The 18,417-nt window shown below is 43.6% G+C and overlaps 2 protein-coding genes across 2 annotated transcripts in view; one reads left to right on the top strand and one right to left on the bottom strand.

Moving 5' to 3' along the window:
* LOC139409476 (ribonucleoprotein, PTB-binding 2) overlaps window positions 1-9,079 on the top strand; it is a 123,971-nt gene extending 114,892 nt beyond the window's left edge. The window contains exon 15 of the mRNA XM_071154670.1: window positions 3,991-9,079. Coding sequence (XP_071010771.1) covers window positions 3,991-4,131 — 141 coding nt within the window. The 3' untranslated portion in view covers window positions 4,132-9,079. The remainder of the gene's footprint in view (window positions 1-3,990) is intronic.
* Window positions 9,080-11,955: 2,876 nt separating this feature from the next.
* The window catches only part of LOC139409475 (Janus kinase 1), an 88,193-nt gene continuing 81,731 nt past the window's right edge, over window positions 11,956-18,417 (bottom strand). The window contains exon 24 of the mRNA XM_071154666.1: window positions 11,956-13,340. Within this exon, the coding sequence (XP_071010767.1) occupies window positions 13,233-13,340 (108 nt within the window). The 3' untranslated portion in view covers window positions 11,956-13,232. The remainder of the gene's footprint in view (window positions 13,341-18,417) is intronic.

The raw sequence follows: 18,417 nt of genomic DNA, 5'->3' as shown, positions 1-18,417 counted from the left end.
GAGCACACGTCCTGGTAATCCATCTGGCCCCGCAGCCTTGTGTACGTTGACCTGTCTAAAGGTCTTAATCACGTCGGCTACTTAGAGCACAGTCATCCGGAACAGCTGATGCTCTCATGGATGCCTCAGTGTTGCTTGCCTCGAAGCGAACATAGAAGTGATTTAGCTCGTCTGGTAGGCTCGTGTCACTGCGCAGCTCGCGGCTGTGCTTCCCTTTGTAGTCTGCAAGAGTTTGCAAGCCCTACCACATAAGACGAGCATCGGAGCCAGTGTAGTATGATTCAATCTTAGCCCTATATTGACGCTTTGCCTGTTTGATGGTTAGTCGCAGGGCATAGCAGGATTTCTTGTAAGCTTCCGGGTCCTGCACCTTGAAAGCGGCAGCTCTACCGTTTAGCTCAGTGTGAATGTTGGCTGTAATCCATGGCTTCTGGTTGGGGTATGTACGTACAACCACTGTGGGGACAACGTCCTCGATGCACTTCTTTATGAAGCCCGTAATTGATGTGGTGTACTCCTCAATGCCATCAGAAGAATCCCAGAACATGTTCCAGTCTGTGATAGCAAAACAGTCTTGTAGATTAGCATCTGACCACGTTTTTGAATCAATTCCATCAAATGGAAAGGGAATGGTTATCAACTGATGTTTTGCTGTGGCGCAGGCCTAACATTCTTCTTTCACTACTGATCTGGCTTCATACTGAATCCATTCTAACCATAAGTTAGAATCCCCATAACCCATTTCTACCTCAATCACTTCCTTAAGATCTTTCATCTGAACTATCCACACTGGCCCTTGGCTCTGGACAACTCCACGGTCAGTATCTCCTTTGTCAGGGGATCTGCTTGTATTCTGGCTGACTATAGAGCTATCATCTGTCCTAACTTCTTCTATCCGGAATGGCACTAGGTTATTAACTGATACCCTTACTTTCACTATACTCCATCTTCTTCCATACAGGGTATGTGGATTTATGTTGCCCTCTCTCTCTGTGTGAGCTATAACCTGTTTCCATGAACTACACAGGGACTTGCACAGATATCTTCCATAATGGCTCATAGTCCTAGACTGCCAAGGAGTCAGAGACCCCATTTGGTCTACATAGAACTCCACTGAGACATCCTTCCCAATCTCCACTCTCACTTCCTGTTTATCCAGATCAAGTGATCACTTATGCTTGGTTAATACAAAATCCTCATCGTCTAACTATGTGTCAAGTTACCACCTTCTGAATTCCCAGATTGGTCATGGTGTATTTAGGAATATTGCTCCCACAATAAGACCGCTCAGACCAATCAGCACTCCTGTAAGGCCCCACCCTTTCCCGGAGAACATATCCTCTATGAACGCCCACAGGGATGACAAGACTGGATCAGGGAATCTTCATTAGAGAGATGACCCCCGAACCCTGTTGGTTACGGTTCTCCTCTCTAACACTGTGATTGTTCGACAGTGTCAGTGTGTCTTACCCGTTTGCAGTGTGTGATATGAACCCAAGTAGCTCTTTCAGCTATTCTCACCGTGAAGCTGTCACCAGGAATACTTGGTATGGCCCCTCCCAATGGGGCTGCTTACCGTCTATTCTCCTCAGGGACTGGATTCAGTGAATCACCTTCTCCTGTAATTCACCTGTAGTGCATAAAATCTTGGACATACAGGTTTGGTTAACAAACAGTTTCTCATTTGTTCTATCTTTAACTTCTATGCCTACTTGTTAGCTATATTTTTTTTTCTTAGTTTATTATCCAATAGGCCACAAAGTGTCCTATCCTAGGTCCACCTAGACCCCGTCCTATCCTAGACCACAACTTACCCCACCCCCCTTTGATTGCTGGCTCTGCCCAGGTAACAACCTTGCCTATTCTAAACAATGACTTAGGTAAGATTAGTAAATTATCCTTATGTTCTGTCGTTATCATGTAGGAGTGCCCCTTTCATTCTCCACATGTCCAATTCTCCCTTGGGCGTCCATTCATGTCTATCCTGTATCAATTCACTGTCAAGTGTCTTATCTACTTTAAGAGTTATCTGTGCTGCTTTGTATGTTCTTAAATATACACTGCTCAAAAAAATAAAGGGAACACTAAAATAACACATCCTAGATCTGAATGAATGGAATATTCTTATTAAATACTTTTTTCTTTACATAGTTGAATGTGCTGACAACAAAATCACACAAAAATTATCAATGGAAATCAAATTTATCAACCCATGGAGGTCTGGATTTGGAGTCACACTCAAAATTAAAGTGGAAAACCACACTACAGGCTGATCCAACTTTGATGTAATGTCCTTAAAACAAGTCAAAATGAGGCTCAGTAGTGTGTGTGGCCTCCACATGCCTGTATGACCTCCCTACAACGCCTGGGCATGCTCCTGATGAGGTGGCGGATGGTCTCCTGAGGGATCTCCTCCCAGACCTGGACTAAAGCATCCGCCAACTCCTGGACAGTCTGTGGTGCAACGTGGCGTTGGTGGATGGAGCGAGACATGTCCCAGATGTGCTCAATTGGATTCAGGTCTGGGGAACGGGCGGGCCAGTCCATAGCATCAATGCCTTCCTCTTGCAGGAACTGCTGACACACTCCAGCCACATGAGGTCTAGCATTGTCTTGCATTAGGAGGAACCCAGGCCCAAACGCACCAGCATATGGTCTCACAAGGGGTCTGAGGATCTCATCTCGGTACCTAATGGCAGTCAGGCTACCTCTGGCGAGCACATGGAGGGCTGTGCCGCACCCCAAAGAAATGCCACCCCACACCATGACTGACCCACCGCCAAACCGGTCATGCTGGAGGATGTTGCAGGCAGCAGAATGTTCTCCACGGCATCTCCAGACTGTCACGTCTGTCACATGTGCTCAGTGTGAACCTGCTTTCATCTGTGAAGAGTACAGGGCGCCAGTGGCGAATTTGCCAATCTTGGTGTTCTCTGGCAAATGCCAAACGTCCTGCACGGTGTTGGGCTGTAAGCACAACCCCCACCTGTGGACGTCGGGCCCTCATACCACCCTCATGGAGTCTGTTTCTGACCGTTTGAGCAGACACATGCACATTTGTGGTGCTGGAGGTCATTTTGCAGGGCTCTGGCAGTGCTCCTCCTGCTCCTCCTTGCACACAGGCGGAGGTAGCGGTCCTGCTGCTGGGTTGTTGCCCTCCTACGGCCTCCTCCACGTCTCCTGATGTACTGGCTTGTCTCCTGGTAGTGCCTCCATGCTCTGGACACTACGCTGACAGACACAGCAAACCTACTTGCCACAGCATGCATTGATGTGCCATCCTGGATGAGCTGCACTACCTGAGCCACTTGTGTGGGTTGTAGACTCTGTCTCATGCTACCACTAGAGTGAAAGCACTGCCAGCATTCAAAAGTGACCAAAACATCAGCCAGGAAGCATAGGAACTGAGAAGTGGTCTGTGGTTATCACCTGCAGAACCACTCCTTTATTGGGGGTGTCTTGCTAATTGCCTATAATTTCCACCTGTTGTCTATTCCATTTGCACAACAGCATGTGAAATTTATTGTCAATCAGTGTTGCTTCCCGAAGTGGACAGTTTGATTTCACAGAAGTGTGATTGACTTGGATTTACATTGTGTTGTTTAAGTGTTCCCTTTATTTTTTTGAGCAGTGTATATATATGTATCTATTTAAACAGTATATACAGTATATGAATAGAACAGTTATGTACAGCAGTAGCTATATAAGATGAGCCATGACTAGAATACAGTATATACATATCAAGTGGATAAAAGAGTAAACATTATTAAAGTGACCAGTGTTCAAGGACTATGTACATAGGGCAGCAGTCTCTGAGGTGCAGGGCAGAGTACCGGGTGGTAGCCGGTAGTGATTAAGCTGTGTTTCAGTCTCTCAGTCCCAGCTTTGATGCACCTGTACTTTCTCCGCCTTCTAGATGGTAGCGGGGTGAAAAGGCTGTGGCTCGGGGGAATGAGATCTTTGATGATCTTCTCTCTCTCTCTCTCTCAGAATCAGACGACTCGGGGGCAGAAGCGGGAGTACCCTCACTTGGCCGTGCACAATATGACATCAGAGGGGGCGTACGTGGGTCAGCACTCCCAGGGGCTGGGGGGTCAGTACGCTGACTACTTCAAGAAGAAGAAGATCTAGAGATGACCTCTGAACCCCTGCACCCTATCTCCTAAACCATACAGTACATACACAGTCTCAGCTTTAGTGTTGTATTATGTTGGTATACACACAGACACACACAAGGCAGACTGACACACACACACTATGTTGCTTTTGTCCTGTTAAAGCCTTAACTCAGTTGGTGTAAATGTTTCTTGACTAATAATGGACATTGTTTCTAATGTATGTGAGCTGCTTCTGTATTTTAGGGTCAGTCAGTCTGCCTTGTTGAAGGCCAGTCAGTGTGTAGTCAGGTTTCCCTCTCTTTCTGTTTCTATCACTCTGTTTCTAATCTCTCTGTGCGCTTTTCTACAAATGGGGGAAACTGGCCAGTGTTGCAGACAGAGTTGATTTGATGACTCACTTTAACTGACGTGTTTTTCTCTTCAGTGTCTTTCTCTTTTTCTGATTGCCTAAGCTCTCCTTTTATCTCTCTCTTTGTGGAGACCTTGATGTGGTGTGTGCTTGCGTGTTGTGTCGTAAGTGTAGGAGTGATCAGCCATTCGCAGGGTAGAAGAAGGCAGGGCTACCCTGGAAACTCAGAGACACAGGGTGAGGGATGTCTCATCACTGCTTTTAACCTTGAACAATGGACACTTATAGACTCCTATTGGTGTGGTGTACTAGGAAATGAATGGACACCTAACTTGGTACCTTATAGACATGACAATAGTCACTGAGTGGACACCTCTTTGGGTCGATATAGCCATGTATTATAACTAGCTAGTGGATGGACATTTCCAAGACCTAGGCCTTCTTCTTATGGCTCTGTGTATGATAGCTACAGGGTGGAAACCTTTTTACTGTTCATAATGGCTGTCGTTTTCTGTAGGGGCCATTGAACAGTGGCTCATTTGAGGAACAGAAGAGGTTCCCAGGCTCCCCTCTTCTTTTTCTGCTGTTTTTTAAATGACTTTTCTGGACGGGAAGCGCTGTGGAGACACAAACCAACCAACTTTAATACTGCTTCATAAACTGCCATTAGAAATGAAACAGGAGAGTAGCCATGTTGAATTATCTCAGAGTAATTTCCATTTTGATTCAGTCAATTCAGAAAGTAAAAGATGACCGTCAATTTTCATCAAGCCATGAATCGAATTTAAATGAATCACCTTGAGATTCATGTGGTACAGCAGGGGTAGGCAACCCTGTTCCTGGAGTGCTAAAGGTATTGTAGGATTTTATTCCAACTAGGCACCACACCTGACCAACTGAGCTAATTGATCAGTTCAGTGATTAACTAAATTAAACACACCTGGTCTTGCAGGTCGGTTACATCAAAAACGTGCCTGCGGCACTTCAGGACCAGGCTTGCCTACTACCCCTGTGGTAAAGTGAAAAAGCACTGAAACCCAACCCTTGTGGACTGACGGGGGGGTTTTAGAGGTACGAAGGGCATGGGATGAAGGCTTTAGCACCATGTTAAGTACTGGCACAGGTCTTCAGCCTTAGACCCAGGCAATAACAACAGTACCAATTAATATCACAATGCCAACATGAGGGCACACAAGGGCATTGCCGCTCAATGTGTAGTGTGCTACAATCAAACTGTCAGTTTCTTTCTCTCTTTTCATCTTTCTTCCTCTCCTTTTCTCTCTATCTGATCCCTAATCTCACTCTAATCTATCCGTTTTCATCCTCCACTCTGAGTTGAAAAAGGGGCGTTCTCCTGTGTCACGTGACTTGAAGTACTGATGTTTTTAGTGGTGTTCTATATCATGCTCTTAACGGGCAAAGCTGTAACATATTTCAAACCCTTTCAGTGCTGTGTTACACTGGCTTAGAGCCATACTTTTACTTGTACTGTGTGTGTATGTATGTTGGACTTGGCTTTTCCAGCCAGTTGATTGCTAGCTTCAACCACATCTTTAAAAGGCAATGCCTAGAAGTGTGTGTGTGTGTGTGTGTGTGTGTGTGTGTGTGTGTGTGTGTGTGTGTGTGTGTGTGTGTGTGTGTGTGTGTGTGTGTGTGTGTGTGTGTGTGTGTGTGTGTGTGTGTGTGTGTGTGTGTGTGTGTGTGTGTGTGTAGGAAGCTGTCTCAGTGTCTGTAAAAGGCAGACCCAGGCAGGTCATAATGTCTGTCTGTCTGTAGTCAGGTACTTTAAGCCAGTCTGTGTTGTTTTAATGGCCCTCTGGTGATTTAATTAGCCTTTTTTCTCTAAGCCATTACCGGGTGTGCCACAGTGCTATGCAGAGCTGTGCCTGTGTGTTTTCTGACCTGCTCATATTCCTTCTTTGCCTAATAGCAGGTCCATATGTTTTTATAGGAATTCAGTGTACTGTATGTAGTCTGAGTTTGTGTGAATAAGTTGTGTATGCGTTAATAACCTGCTTTTGGCAGGTATGAGGGGAACAGACAGCGAGAGGGAGAAAGAGAGGAGAGTGGGAGAGAGAAAGGAAAGAAAGAGGAGAGTGGGAGAGAGAAAGGAAAGAAAGAGGAGAGTGGGAGAGAGAAAGAGAGGAGTGGGAGAGGAGAGAAAGAGAGGAGTGGGAGAGGAGTGGGAGAGAGAAAGAGGAGAGTGGGAGAGCGGGAGAGCGAGAGAAAGAGAGGAGAGTGGGAGAGAGAAAGAGAGGAGTGCAAGAAAGAGGAGAGAAAGAGGAGTGGGAGAGAGAAAGAGAGGAGAGTGGGAGAGCGAGAAAGAGGAGAGAAAGAGAGGAGTGGGAGAGAGAAAGAGGAGAGTGGGAGAGCAAGAAAGAGAGGGACAGAGAGGAAAAACAACTCCAGCTGCTAGCACAGTCTGTGTTTATTCATTTGGCGTTCCATTTTGATGCGTCTTTTTTTCCATGTCTCTGTGCACGCGTGTGCGTGCATTTAGCGGAGGTCTCTTATGGTATGCTCCAGATCTGTTACCATATAATATTGTGATGATAGTCAGCACAGATACCTCATTACCTCTGCATGACATCTCTCTGTCTCCTCTCAGAAGTGTTCCCTTTAGTATTGCATGTACACTGAGTATACCAGACATTAGGAACACCTTCCTAATAATGACTTGCACACCCCCCCCTCCCCCTCAGAACAGTCTCAATTCATCGGGGCATGGACTCTACAAGGTGTTGAAAGCGTTCCACAGGGATAATGGTCCACGTTGACTCCAATGCTTCCCACAGTTGTGTCAAATTGGCTGGATGTTTTGGGTAGTGGACCATTCTTGATACACATGTTTTTTGACACAATAAAACTGGTGTGCATGGCACCTACTACCATAATCCGTTCAAAGACACTTAAATATTTTGGTTTTGCCCATTCACCCTCTGAATGGCACACAGACACAATCCATGTCTCAACTGTAGCAAAGCTTAAAACTCCTGTCTCCTCCCCTTCATCTACACTGATTGAAAGAGCAGTGTTTTGTACACTCGGTGTATAGCGTTGATGATGTTACAGGTTTTAAAGCAAGCCCTGGTTAAAGGGGAGAATGAGAATCAGCAGTGGAATTGGCCTCAAGGGCCAGAGTGCTTTTAGTTTTGCTAGAACCAGTGACCTGACCAGAGGTTGAAGGGTTAAGGGCTTTCCCATCTACAGTAACAATCAAAAGTTTAGACACCTACTCATTCAAGGGTTTTTCTTTATTTTTTATAATAGTGACGACATCACAACTATGAAATAACACATATGGTATCATGTAGTAACCAAAAAAGTGTTAAATCAACATTTATTTTATATTTGAGATTCTTTACTGTAGCCACCCTTTGCCTTAATAATAGCTTTGCACACTCTTGGCATTCTCTCAACTAGCTTCATGAGGTAGTCACCTGGAATGCATTTCAATTAACAGGTGTGCCTTGTTAAAAGTTAAGAAGGAAATAAATTCCACAAATTAATGTATTTGAGACAATCAGTTGTGCTGTGACAAGGTAGAGGTGGTATACAGAAGATAGCCCTATTTGGTAAAAGACCAAGTCCATATTATGGTAAGAACAGATCAAATAAGCAAAGAGAAACGACAGTCCATCATTACTTTAAGACATGAAGGTCAGTCAATATGGAAAATTACAAGAACTTTGAAAGTGTCTTCAAGTGCAGTCGCAAAAACCATCAAACACTATGATTAACCTGCCTCTCATGAGGACCGCCACAGGAAAGGAAGACCCAGAGTTACCTCTGCTGTGATGAAACTGGCTCTCATGAGGACCGCCACAGGAAAGGAATACCCAGAGTTACCTCTGCTGCAGCAGATAAGTTAGAGTTTAGAGTTAGAGTTACCAGCCTCAGACTGCAGCCCAAATAAATGCTTCACGGAGTTCAAGTAACAGACACATCAACATCAACTGGTCATGGTCAAATCGCTGCAAAGAAACCACTACTACAGGACACCAAAAAGAAGAAGAGACTTGCTTGGGCCAAGAAACATGAGCAATGGACCTTAGACCGGTGGAAATATGTCCTTTGGTCTGATTAGTCCAAATTTGAGAATTTTGTTTTCAACCGCTGTGTCTTTGTGAGGCGCAGAATAGGTGAACGGATGATCTCCGCAAGTGTGGTTCCCACAGTAAAGCATGGAGGAGATGTGATGGTGTGGGGGTGCTTTGCTGGTGTCACTGATTTATTTAAAATTCAAGGAACACTTAACCAGCATGGCTACCACAGTATTCTGCAGCGATAAGCCATCCCATCTGGTTTGCGCTTAGTGGGACTATCATTTGTTTTTCAACAGGACAATAAGCCAACACACCTCCAGGCTGTGTACAGGATATTTGACCAAGAAGGAGAGTGATGGAGTGCTGCATCAGTTGATCTGGCCTCCACAATCACCTGACCTCAACCCAATTGGGATGGTTTGGGATGAGTTGGACCGCAGAGTGAAGGAAAAGCAGCCAACAAGTGCTCAGCATATGTAGGAACTCCTTCAAGACTGTTGGAAAAGCATTTCAGGTGAAGCTGGTTGAGAGAATGCCAAGAGTGTGCAAAGCTGTTATCAAGGCAAAGGGTGGCTACTTTGAAGAATCTAAATATATACATATAAATATATTTCTCATTTTGACTGTCATAGTTGAAGTGTACCTATGATAAATTACAGGCCTCTCTCATCTTTTTAAGTGGAAGAACTTGCACAATTGGTGGCTGACTAAATACTTTTTTGCCCCACTGTATTTTGATTAGTTTACCACATTTTGGTTACTACATGATTCCATATGCGTTATTTAATAATTATTCTACAATGTAAAAAACAGTAAAAAAAACATTGAGTAGGTGTGTCCAAACTTTCGACTGGTACTGTATATCGGTTGTGCCCATCTCTGCATGTTGACATCTAGGTGTATTGTTATATTCATTGGAAACAAGGTACACGGTCAGCGTTGTAGGAGAATCAGCAAGTTTGATGTGTCTGTAGGCTGCGTTGACACAACAATGTTGGTACTACACTGGGTGAGCACAAAGAGTGAGCCTGTGCCTAGGGTACTGAACCGTGTGTGTGTGTGTGTGTGTGTGAGAGAGAGAGCTTTGCAATACTGAAGTCTTTACGACTGAACAGAATATTTTAAAGGCTTTACAGTCATGGCCAAAAGTTTTGAGAATGACAAAAATGAATTTCCACAAAGTTTGCTGCTTCAGTGTCTTTAGATATTTTTGTCAGATGTTACTATGGAATACTGAAGTATAATTACAGTGTGTCAAAGCCTTTTATTGACAATTACATTAAGTTGATGCAAAGAGTCAATATTTGCAGTGTTGACCCTTCTTTTTCAAGACCTCTGCATTCCACCCTGGCATGCTGTCAATTAACTTCTGGACCACATCCTGACTGATGGCAGCCCATTCTTGCATAATCAATGCTTGGAGTTTGTCAGAATTTGTGGGTTTTTGTTTGTCCACCCACCTCTTGAGGATTGACCACAAGTTCTCAATGGGATTAAGTTCTGGGGAGTTTCCTGGCCATGGACCCAAAATATCGATGTTTTGTTCCCCGAGCCACTTAGTTATCGCTTTTGCCTTATGGCAAGGTGCTCCATCATGCTGGAAAAGGCATTGTTCGTCACCAAACTGTTCCTGGATGGTTGGGAGAAGCTGCTCTCGGAGGATGTGTTGATACCATTCTTTATTCATGGCTGTGTTCTTAGGCAAAACTGTGAGTGAGCCCACTCCCTTGGCTGAGAAGCAACCCCACACATGAATGGTCTCAGGATGCTTTACTGCTGGCATGACACAGGACTGATGGTAGCGCTCACCTTGTCTTCTCCGGACAAGCTTTTTTCCGGATGCCCCAAACAATTGGAAAGGGTATTCAGAGAAAATGATTTTACCCCAGTCCTCAGCGGTCCAATCCCTGTACCTTTTGCAGAATATCAGTCTGTCCCTGATGTTTTTCCTGGAGAGAAGTGGCTTCTTTGCTGCCCTTCTTGACAGCAGGCCATCCTCCAAAAGTCTTCGCCTCACTGTGCGTGCAAATGCACTCACACCTGCCTGCTGCCCTTCCTGAGCAAGCTCTGTACTGGTGGTGCCCCGATCCTGCAGCTGAATCAACCTTAGGAGACGGTCCTGGCGCTTGCTGGACTTTCTTGGGCGCCCTGAAGCCTTCTTCACAACAATTGAACCACTCTCCTTGAAGTTCTTGATGATCCGATAAATGGTTGATTTAGGTGTGATCTTACTGGCAGCAATATCCTTGCCTGTGAAGCCCTTTTTGTGCAAAGCAATGATGACGGCACGTGTTTCCTTGCAGGTAACCATGGTTGACAGAGGAAGAACAATGATTCCAAGCACCACCCTCCTTTTGAAGCTTCCAGTCTGTTATTCAAACTCCATCAGCATGACAGAGTGATCTTCAGCCTTGTCCTCGTCAACACTCACACCTGTGTTAACAAGAGAATCACTGACATGATGTCAGCTGGTCCTTTTGTGGCAGGGCTGAAATGCAGGGGAAATGTTTTTAGGGGATTCAGTTAATTTGCATGGCAAAGAGGGACTTTGCAATTCATCATAACATTCAGGAGTATATGCAAATTTCCATCATACAAACTGAGGCAGCAGACTTTGTGAAAATGAATATTTGTGTCATTCAAAACGTTTGGCCATGACTGTAGACCCAGATTGGGTGTGCTATTTGCTTTCTACTGTTTTTTTTAAAGTATGTGGATTCTTTCTGACATGAAATCTCTACCGTAGATTTTGCAATATTTTATATTACAACTACGTTGATATTGCTTTACTGTGAATAAGCTATTTCTAGATGCAAACGAATTTTAGCATGCATATTTACTGCTGTAATATACAAATATGTTTTCAACAATTAATATTGCGTTTGACACTTTGGAATTTGACACAGAAGGCAAAAAAATACATTTTAGATTTTATTTATTTCATTGTGTATTTATGTAAATGTTTCCGAGAGTCATTATTTCTTTGTCTTATTCCTCTGAAAAATGTCTTTGTTTTTTCTTCTTTATGAGCAGAAAGAATGGTCTTTTACATTCCAGAATAAACATGGACTGTAAACTGAAAAACTATTCTGTGTTGTCTTCTTCTTGCATTGACTATCTCATCCACACATTGTCTGTATCACATTTTCCCTTTTCAACTGTGTTTGCCTACGGTAAAGATACCTGTAAGTCAGTGGAGGCTGGTGGGACGAGCTATAGGAGGATGGGCACATTGTAATGGCCGCAATGGAATTAATGGAACGGAGTCAAACGTGGTTTCCATATCTTTGTGTTTGATACCGTTCCATTTACTCCATTCCAGCCATTACAATGTGCCCGTCCTCCTATAGCTCCTCCCACCAGCCTCCACTGCTGTACGTGCTGTAGACCTTACTGGCATTGCATTTCATGAGCTATACAACAATGTCTGTTCCGCTAATTATTTTTCTGTGGTTTACCCTTTTAGACGGTCTCATATAACACCTTTTTAAGGCTCTGTTCTTCATCTCCTTCCTTCTGTCCTCACACCCCCAATATTGTATATTCAAATAAAGACATGAAATATTGGACATACACATTATGGCTGTACTTAAGAAGCTGTTTTGAAATACAAGCGGTTTACAGTAAAGTTTATGTAAAGCTATACTGCCCTCCATTGTCCATCACAGGTACTACTTTCCCATCCTCCTCCCTTCAATGTAAACAGTATCCTTCATCCCAATCCAACCCACTGCTAACAGTATATTATATCCCATACACCGTTGCTCATTGTGTATTTATTATTACATGTTTCACCTTTCTATTATTTTACTCGCTGCATTGTTGGGAAGGGCCCGAAAATAAGCATTTCACTGTTAGTCTACACCTGTTGTTTCTCTCTGCATTGTTGGGAAGGGCCCGAAAGTAAGCATTTCACTGTTAGTCTACACCTGTTGTTTATGAACAATGTGCAGAATAAAATGTGATTTGATATTTCACCAGCATCCTATATCCTACACATCTGTCACCACTCACAGGGAGGTGGCCTCATGCAGTCAGTCCATGGTTAGAATCCTGTTCACTAACATGTCGTTGGCTTTGTCACTGTGACATCTTCACAGTGGCCGTAGCAATCCTTTTCCAAAGTCCATCTTGCACAGGTCCAATCGAGGGCCTCTCTCCCGCTTTTTCTTCAACCCTTTTCTCCATTTTAGAACTGATTATAAGGATACAGGTCCACACATACATGGCAGAGCTGATACATTTTGATAAAAGGTGAAAAGGTCAGACTGAGTGGTGGGCCCCAGGTGACAGAGGTGTACACAGTGTCACATTCAGCAAGGGATCAAAGCTACGTGTTCGCACATGTTTCATTCCATATGCAATGTGTGTATTCATGCTTCTACACCTGCATTGCTTGCTGTTTGGGGTTTTAGGCCGGGTTGCTGTACAGCACTTTGAGATATCAGCTGATGTATGAAGGGCTATATAAATACATTTGATTTGATGATATTCATCCTTATAGTTGATATCTCTAGTATAATATCTCTCAGGGGAAAAACAGAAGTGTAAATATAGAGGATGTCAAAAACTGCGTGAAAGAAAGTATCTTGCAGCAGCACTGATTTTGTTGTTTTTTTGGTCCAGGTCACCATAGTCTGTGACCCTTAACCTTTCACCCTTGACCCCTGGGATTGTATCAGTGGTAGGTAAGGCTTTGCTAGAGGGTAGTTGCTGTGGTTACAAGCTGTTGTTGGCAAGCATGCGGGTGAACTCGTCGATGAGGCTCTTGAAGGTGATCCTCCTGTCAGGGGTGCTCTCCCAACATTTCCTCATCAGCTCATACACCTGCAAGACAACATGATCATAACTAACGTAAGTTACAGAAACTATTTTAACACCTGCTAGACAACTAGGCTAGAAACCCCTACCCGAGGTATAACAAAACACAAACATGTCTTCCAAATAGGAAATGGATGGTTGTGTGAAAATGTTTTTATGCAAAGTGGTTAAATTGCTAGATATTGTGACACACACCCTTAACTTGAACAGTGCAGAAGAATGCCTGGGGGACAGGGGCTCCTAAGCTCATGTAACCCAATATTGCAAGCTATGGTATTGCTCAAATTCAGAATACAAGTAGTCAGTGCATTCAGAAAGTATTCTGACCCCTTCACTCTTTCCACATTTTGTTACGTTACAGCCTCTTCAAACTACACACAATACTCCATAATGACAAAGCAAAAACCAGTTTTTAGAATTTGTTTCACATTTATAAAAAATGTAAAACTGAACTATAACATTTACATACAGTTGAAGTCGGAAGTTTACATACACCTTAGCCAAATACATTTAAACTCAGTTTTTCACAATTCCTGACATTTCATCCGAGTAACAATTCCCTGTCTTAGGTCAGTAAGGATCACCACTTTATTTTAAGAATGTGAAATGTTAGAATAATAGTAGAGATTTATTTCAGCTTTTATTTCTTTCATCACATTCCCAGTTGGTCAGAAGTTTACATACACTCAATTAGTATTTGGTAGCATTGCCTTTAAATTGTTAACTTGGGTAAAACGTTTCAGGTAGCCTTCCACAAGCTTCCCATAATAAGTTGGGTGAATTTTGGCACATTCCACCTGACAGAGCTGGTGTAACTGAGTCAGGTTTGTAGGCCTCCTTGCTCACACATGCTTTTTCAGTTCTGCCCACACATTTTCTATGGGATTGAGGTCATGGCTTTGTGATGGCCACGCCAATACCTTGACTTTGTTGTCCTGAAGCCATTTTGCCACAACTTTGGAAGTATGCTTGGGGTCATTGTCCATTTGGAAGACCCATTTGCGACCAAGCTTTAGCTTCCTGACTGATGTCTTGAGATGTTGCCTCAATATATCCACATTATTCCCCCCCCCCTCATGATGCTATCTATATTGTGAAGTGCACCAGTCCCTCCTGCATCAAAGCACCCCCACAACATGATGCTGCCACCCCAGTGCTTCATGGTTGGGATGGTGTTCTTCGACTTGCAAGCCTCCCCCTTTTTCCTCCAAACATAACGATGATCATTATGGCCAAATAGTTATATTTTTGTTTCATCAGACCAGAGGACATTTCTCCAAAAAGTACGATCTTTGTCCCCATGTGCAGTTGCAAAACGTAGTCTGGCTTTTTTATGGCGGTTTTGGAGCAGTGGCTTCTTCCTTGCTGAGCGGCCTTTCAGGTTATGTCGATATAGGATTTGTTTTAATTTTTACTAGGAATAAATGTCAGGAATTCTGAAAAACTGAGTTTAAATGTATTTGGATAAGGTGAATGTAAACTTCCGACTTCAACCGTAGATACTTTTGTACCCGTTTCATCCAGCATCTTCACAAGGTCCTTTGCTGTTGTTCTGGGATTGATTTGCACTTTTCTCACCAAAGTACGTTCATCTCTAGGAGATTTGGGAGCAATTTGGAAATTGCTCCCTAGGATGAACCAGACTTGTGGAGGTCTACAATTTTTTTTCTGAAGTCTTGACTGATTTCTTTTGATTTTCCCATGCCAAGCAAAGAGGCACTGAGTTTGAAGGTAGGCCTTGAAATACATCCACAGGTTCACCTCCAATTGACTCAAAATATGTCAATTAGCCTATCAAAAGCTTCCAAATCCATGACATCACTTTCTGGAATTTTCCAAGCTGTTTAAAGGCACAGTCAACTTAGTGTATGTAAACTTCTGACCCACTGGAATTGTGATACAGTGAATTATAAGTGAAATAATCTGTCTGTAAACAATTGTTGGAGAAATTACTTGTGTCATGCACAAAGTAGATGTCCTAACCGACTTGCCAAAACTATAGTTTGTTAACAAGAAATTTGTGGAGTGGTTGAAAAACGAGTTTTAATGACTCCAAGTGTATGTAAACTTCCCACTTCAACTGTAAGCATTACTCAATACTATGTTTATGCACCTTAAGCAGCAATTACAGCCGCAAGTCTTCTTGGGTATGACGCTAAAAGCTTGGCACACCTGTATTTGGGGAGTTTCTCCCATTCTTGTCTGCAGATCCTCTAAAGTGCAGTCAGGTTGGACAGCTAATTTCACGTCTCTCCATGGATGTTCGATCGGATTCAAGCCCGGGCTCTGGCTGGGCCACTCAAAGACTTGTCCTGAAACCATTCGTGCGTTGTCTTGGCTGTGTGCTTAGGGTCGTTGTCTAGTCTGAGGTCCTGAGCGCTCTGGAGCAGGTTTTCACCAAGGATCTCTCTGTACTTTTCTCTGTTCATCTTTTCCTCGATCCTGACTAGTCTCCCACTCCCTGCCAATAAACAACATCCCCACAGCATGATGCTGATGACCACCATGCTTCACCATAGGGATGGTGCCAGAATTCCTCCAAATGTGACACTTGGCATTCAGGCCAAAGAGTACAATCTTGGTTTCATCAGACCAGAGAATCTTGTTACTCATGGTCTGAGAGTCTTTTTTGGCAAACTCCAAGCGGCCTGTCACGTGCCTTTTACTGAGGAGTAGCTTCCGTCTAGCCACTCTACCATAAAGGCCTGATTGGTGAAGTGCTGGAGAGATGGCTGTCCTTCTGGAAGGTTATCCCATCTCCACAGAGGAACTCGAGAGATCTGTCAGAGTCACCATTGGGTTCTTGGTCACCTCCTTGACCAAGGCCCTTTTCCCCTGATTGCTCAGTTTGGCTGGGCGGACAGCTCTATGTAGAGTCTTGGTGGTTCCAAACTTCTTCCATTTAAGAATGATGGAGGCCACTGTGTTCTTGGGGACCTTCAATGCTGCAGACATTTTTTGGTACCCTTGAAATTTTATTGAATCCATTTTAGATTAAGGCTGTAATGTAAGAAAATGTGGAAAAAGTGAAGAGGTCTGAATCCTTTCCGAATGTACTGTACATAAACAATCAGCATTACGATATATTTATTAGTCTTGGAAATATATACCTGGAAACACACAGATACAATAGGTGGAAATATCAACTATGAATATAATGTAAACTTCACTTTTTGGTAACTGTTCAAAATATTGCTCTCATTCAGGGCTGTATGGTCATGCCTTTTTAATGTTGTGGCTATTGTAATTGGCTCTAAGGAAAACAAGTGGGCTCAGACATCGAAAAAAATGTGGGGTCCAAGATAACTTAAAGGATTTTGTATCTTTAGCCCCAAGTCTTGCAATTAAGTCAAAGGGGCAATCACTGATTATATTTAGTCTCAAATCCAATATGGCATCCAAAATAACATTTGATGGAGGTTAAAATCACCTGTAAATATGAATTTAGTATTTTAGTATATATTTTTATTGTGTACAATAGTCATGCCTATAAAGAATGTTGGTGTGTATACATTTTATTCTGAATCAGTGGAGGCTGCTGATGGGAGGACAGCTCATAATAATGTCCGGAACGGCGCAAATGGAATTGCATCAAACACATGGAAACCATGTGTTTGATACCTTTCCACTTATTCCGTTCCAGCCAATACCCTGAGCCCGTCCTCCCCAATTAAGGTGCCACCAACCTCCTGTGTTCTGAATCCAATATGGCCAACATGATTACACTCAAACACCTTAGCCTGCATATAAGTAGCCCTAGTTCATTTTGATTGTGTTATTCTGTCTTTAAAATTGTTTCATAAGGCTCTTGGTATTTCTAGCACTATGAGTGGCATCGCCATGCCTCTGTTGTGTTTGAATAGTCGAAGCCAACTAGTTTTTCAAATTGTGTTCAAATCTCATTCACACACTGACAGCATATCAATAATGGGCAATTCCACTAAATATAATAAGGTTTTCACGACACAAGCACACAGTAGCGTAACCAAGTTATAGGAGAGCAACCATAATACAACAGTCAGCTACTCTAGTAGTGTATATGTACAGCCCTCTTTTCCCCACTAAAACTAAGTGTTGAAGGTTGATTCAAAGTCTTTTGAAGGTGACCAGGACATCATTGTGTCCTAACAGGGTGAGGAGACAAAGTAGCCAGTAGCGGTTGTAGTTCTGGGGCCTGACCAGTAGCGGTTGTAGTTCTGGGGCCTGACCAGTAGACAGTAGCGGTTGTAGTTCTGGGGCCTGACCAGTAGCGGTTGTAGTTCTGGGGCCTGACCAGTAGCGGTTGTAGTTCTGGGGCCTGACCAGTAGACAGTAGCGGTTGTAGTTCTGGGGCCTGACCAGTAGACAGTAGCGGTTGTAGTTCTGTGGCCTGACCAGTAGCCAGTAGCGGTTGTAGTTCTGTGGCCTGACCAGTAGACAGTAGCGGTTGTAGTTCTGGGGCCTGACCAGTAGCGTTGTAGTTCTGGGACCTGACCAGTAGACAGTAGTGGTTGTAGTTCTGGGGCCTGACCAGTAGCCAGTAGTGGTTGTAGTTCTGTGGCCTGGCCAGTAGCCAGTAGTGGTTGTAGTTCTGTGGCCTGACCAGTAGAAAGTAGTGGTAGTAGTTCTGGGGCCTGACCAGTAGACAGTAGTGGTTGTAGTTCTGTGGCCTGACCAGTAGCCAGTAGTGGTTGTAGTTCTGGGGCCTGACCAGTATCCAGTATTGGTTGTAGTTCTGTGGCACAGCTAACTGGTCATTCTGGGCAAGCTGCAGTGATAATGGTAGTATCCTTCCTGTATGACTGGCGGGGTATTGGGGCTGTGGGGTGATCAGTTTCCATTTCTACAGTTTGCTATAGGCAGTCAAAAGATGCAGCTTGTATACCAAACTGTAATGTTAGCCCAGGCTGAATGATGCTGGGGATACTCCAGTAATGGAATGGTTGGTTGTCTGCTTGTGAAGAAAGGGCTGTCACAAACAGTCTTGAGTTCCTTCCAACGCCTAATTGGCCTGTGGGTTGAATGTGTCAAAGTCATATATTTCTTTATATTCCTTTGGATGTCAGGTAGGATTATAATTTGGACGATATTAACTTTGGGTGGT

The sequence above is a fragment of the Oncorhynchus clarkii genome, chromosome 5 (assembly GCF_045791955.1).
Source record: "Oncorhynchus clarkii lewisi isolate Uvic-CL-2024 chromosome 5, UVic_Ocla_1.0, whole genome shotgun sequence".
Classification (NCBI taxonomy): domain Eukaryota; kingdom Metazoa; phylum Chordata; class Actinopteri; order Salmoniformes; family Salmonidae; genus Oncorhynchus; species Oncorhynchus clarkii.
This window is presented reverse-complemented; position numbering and strand designations above follow the sequence as displayed.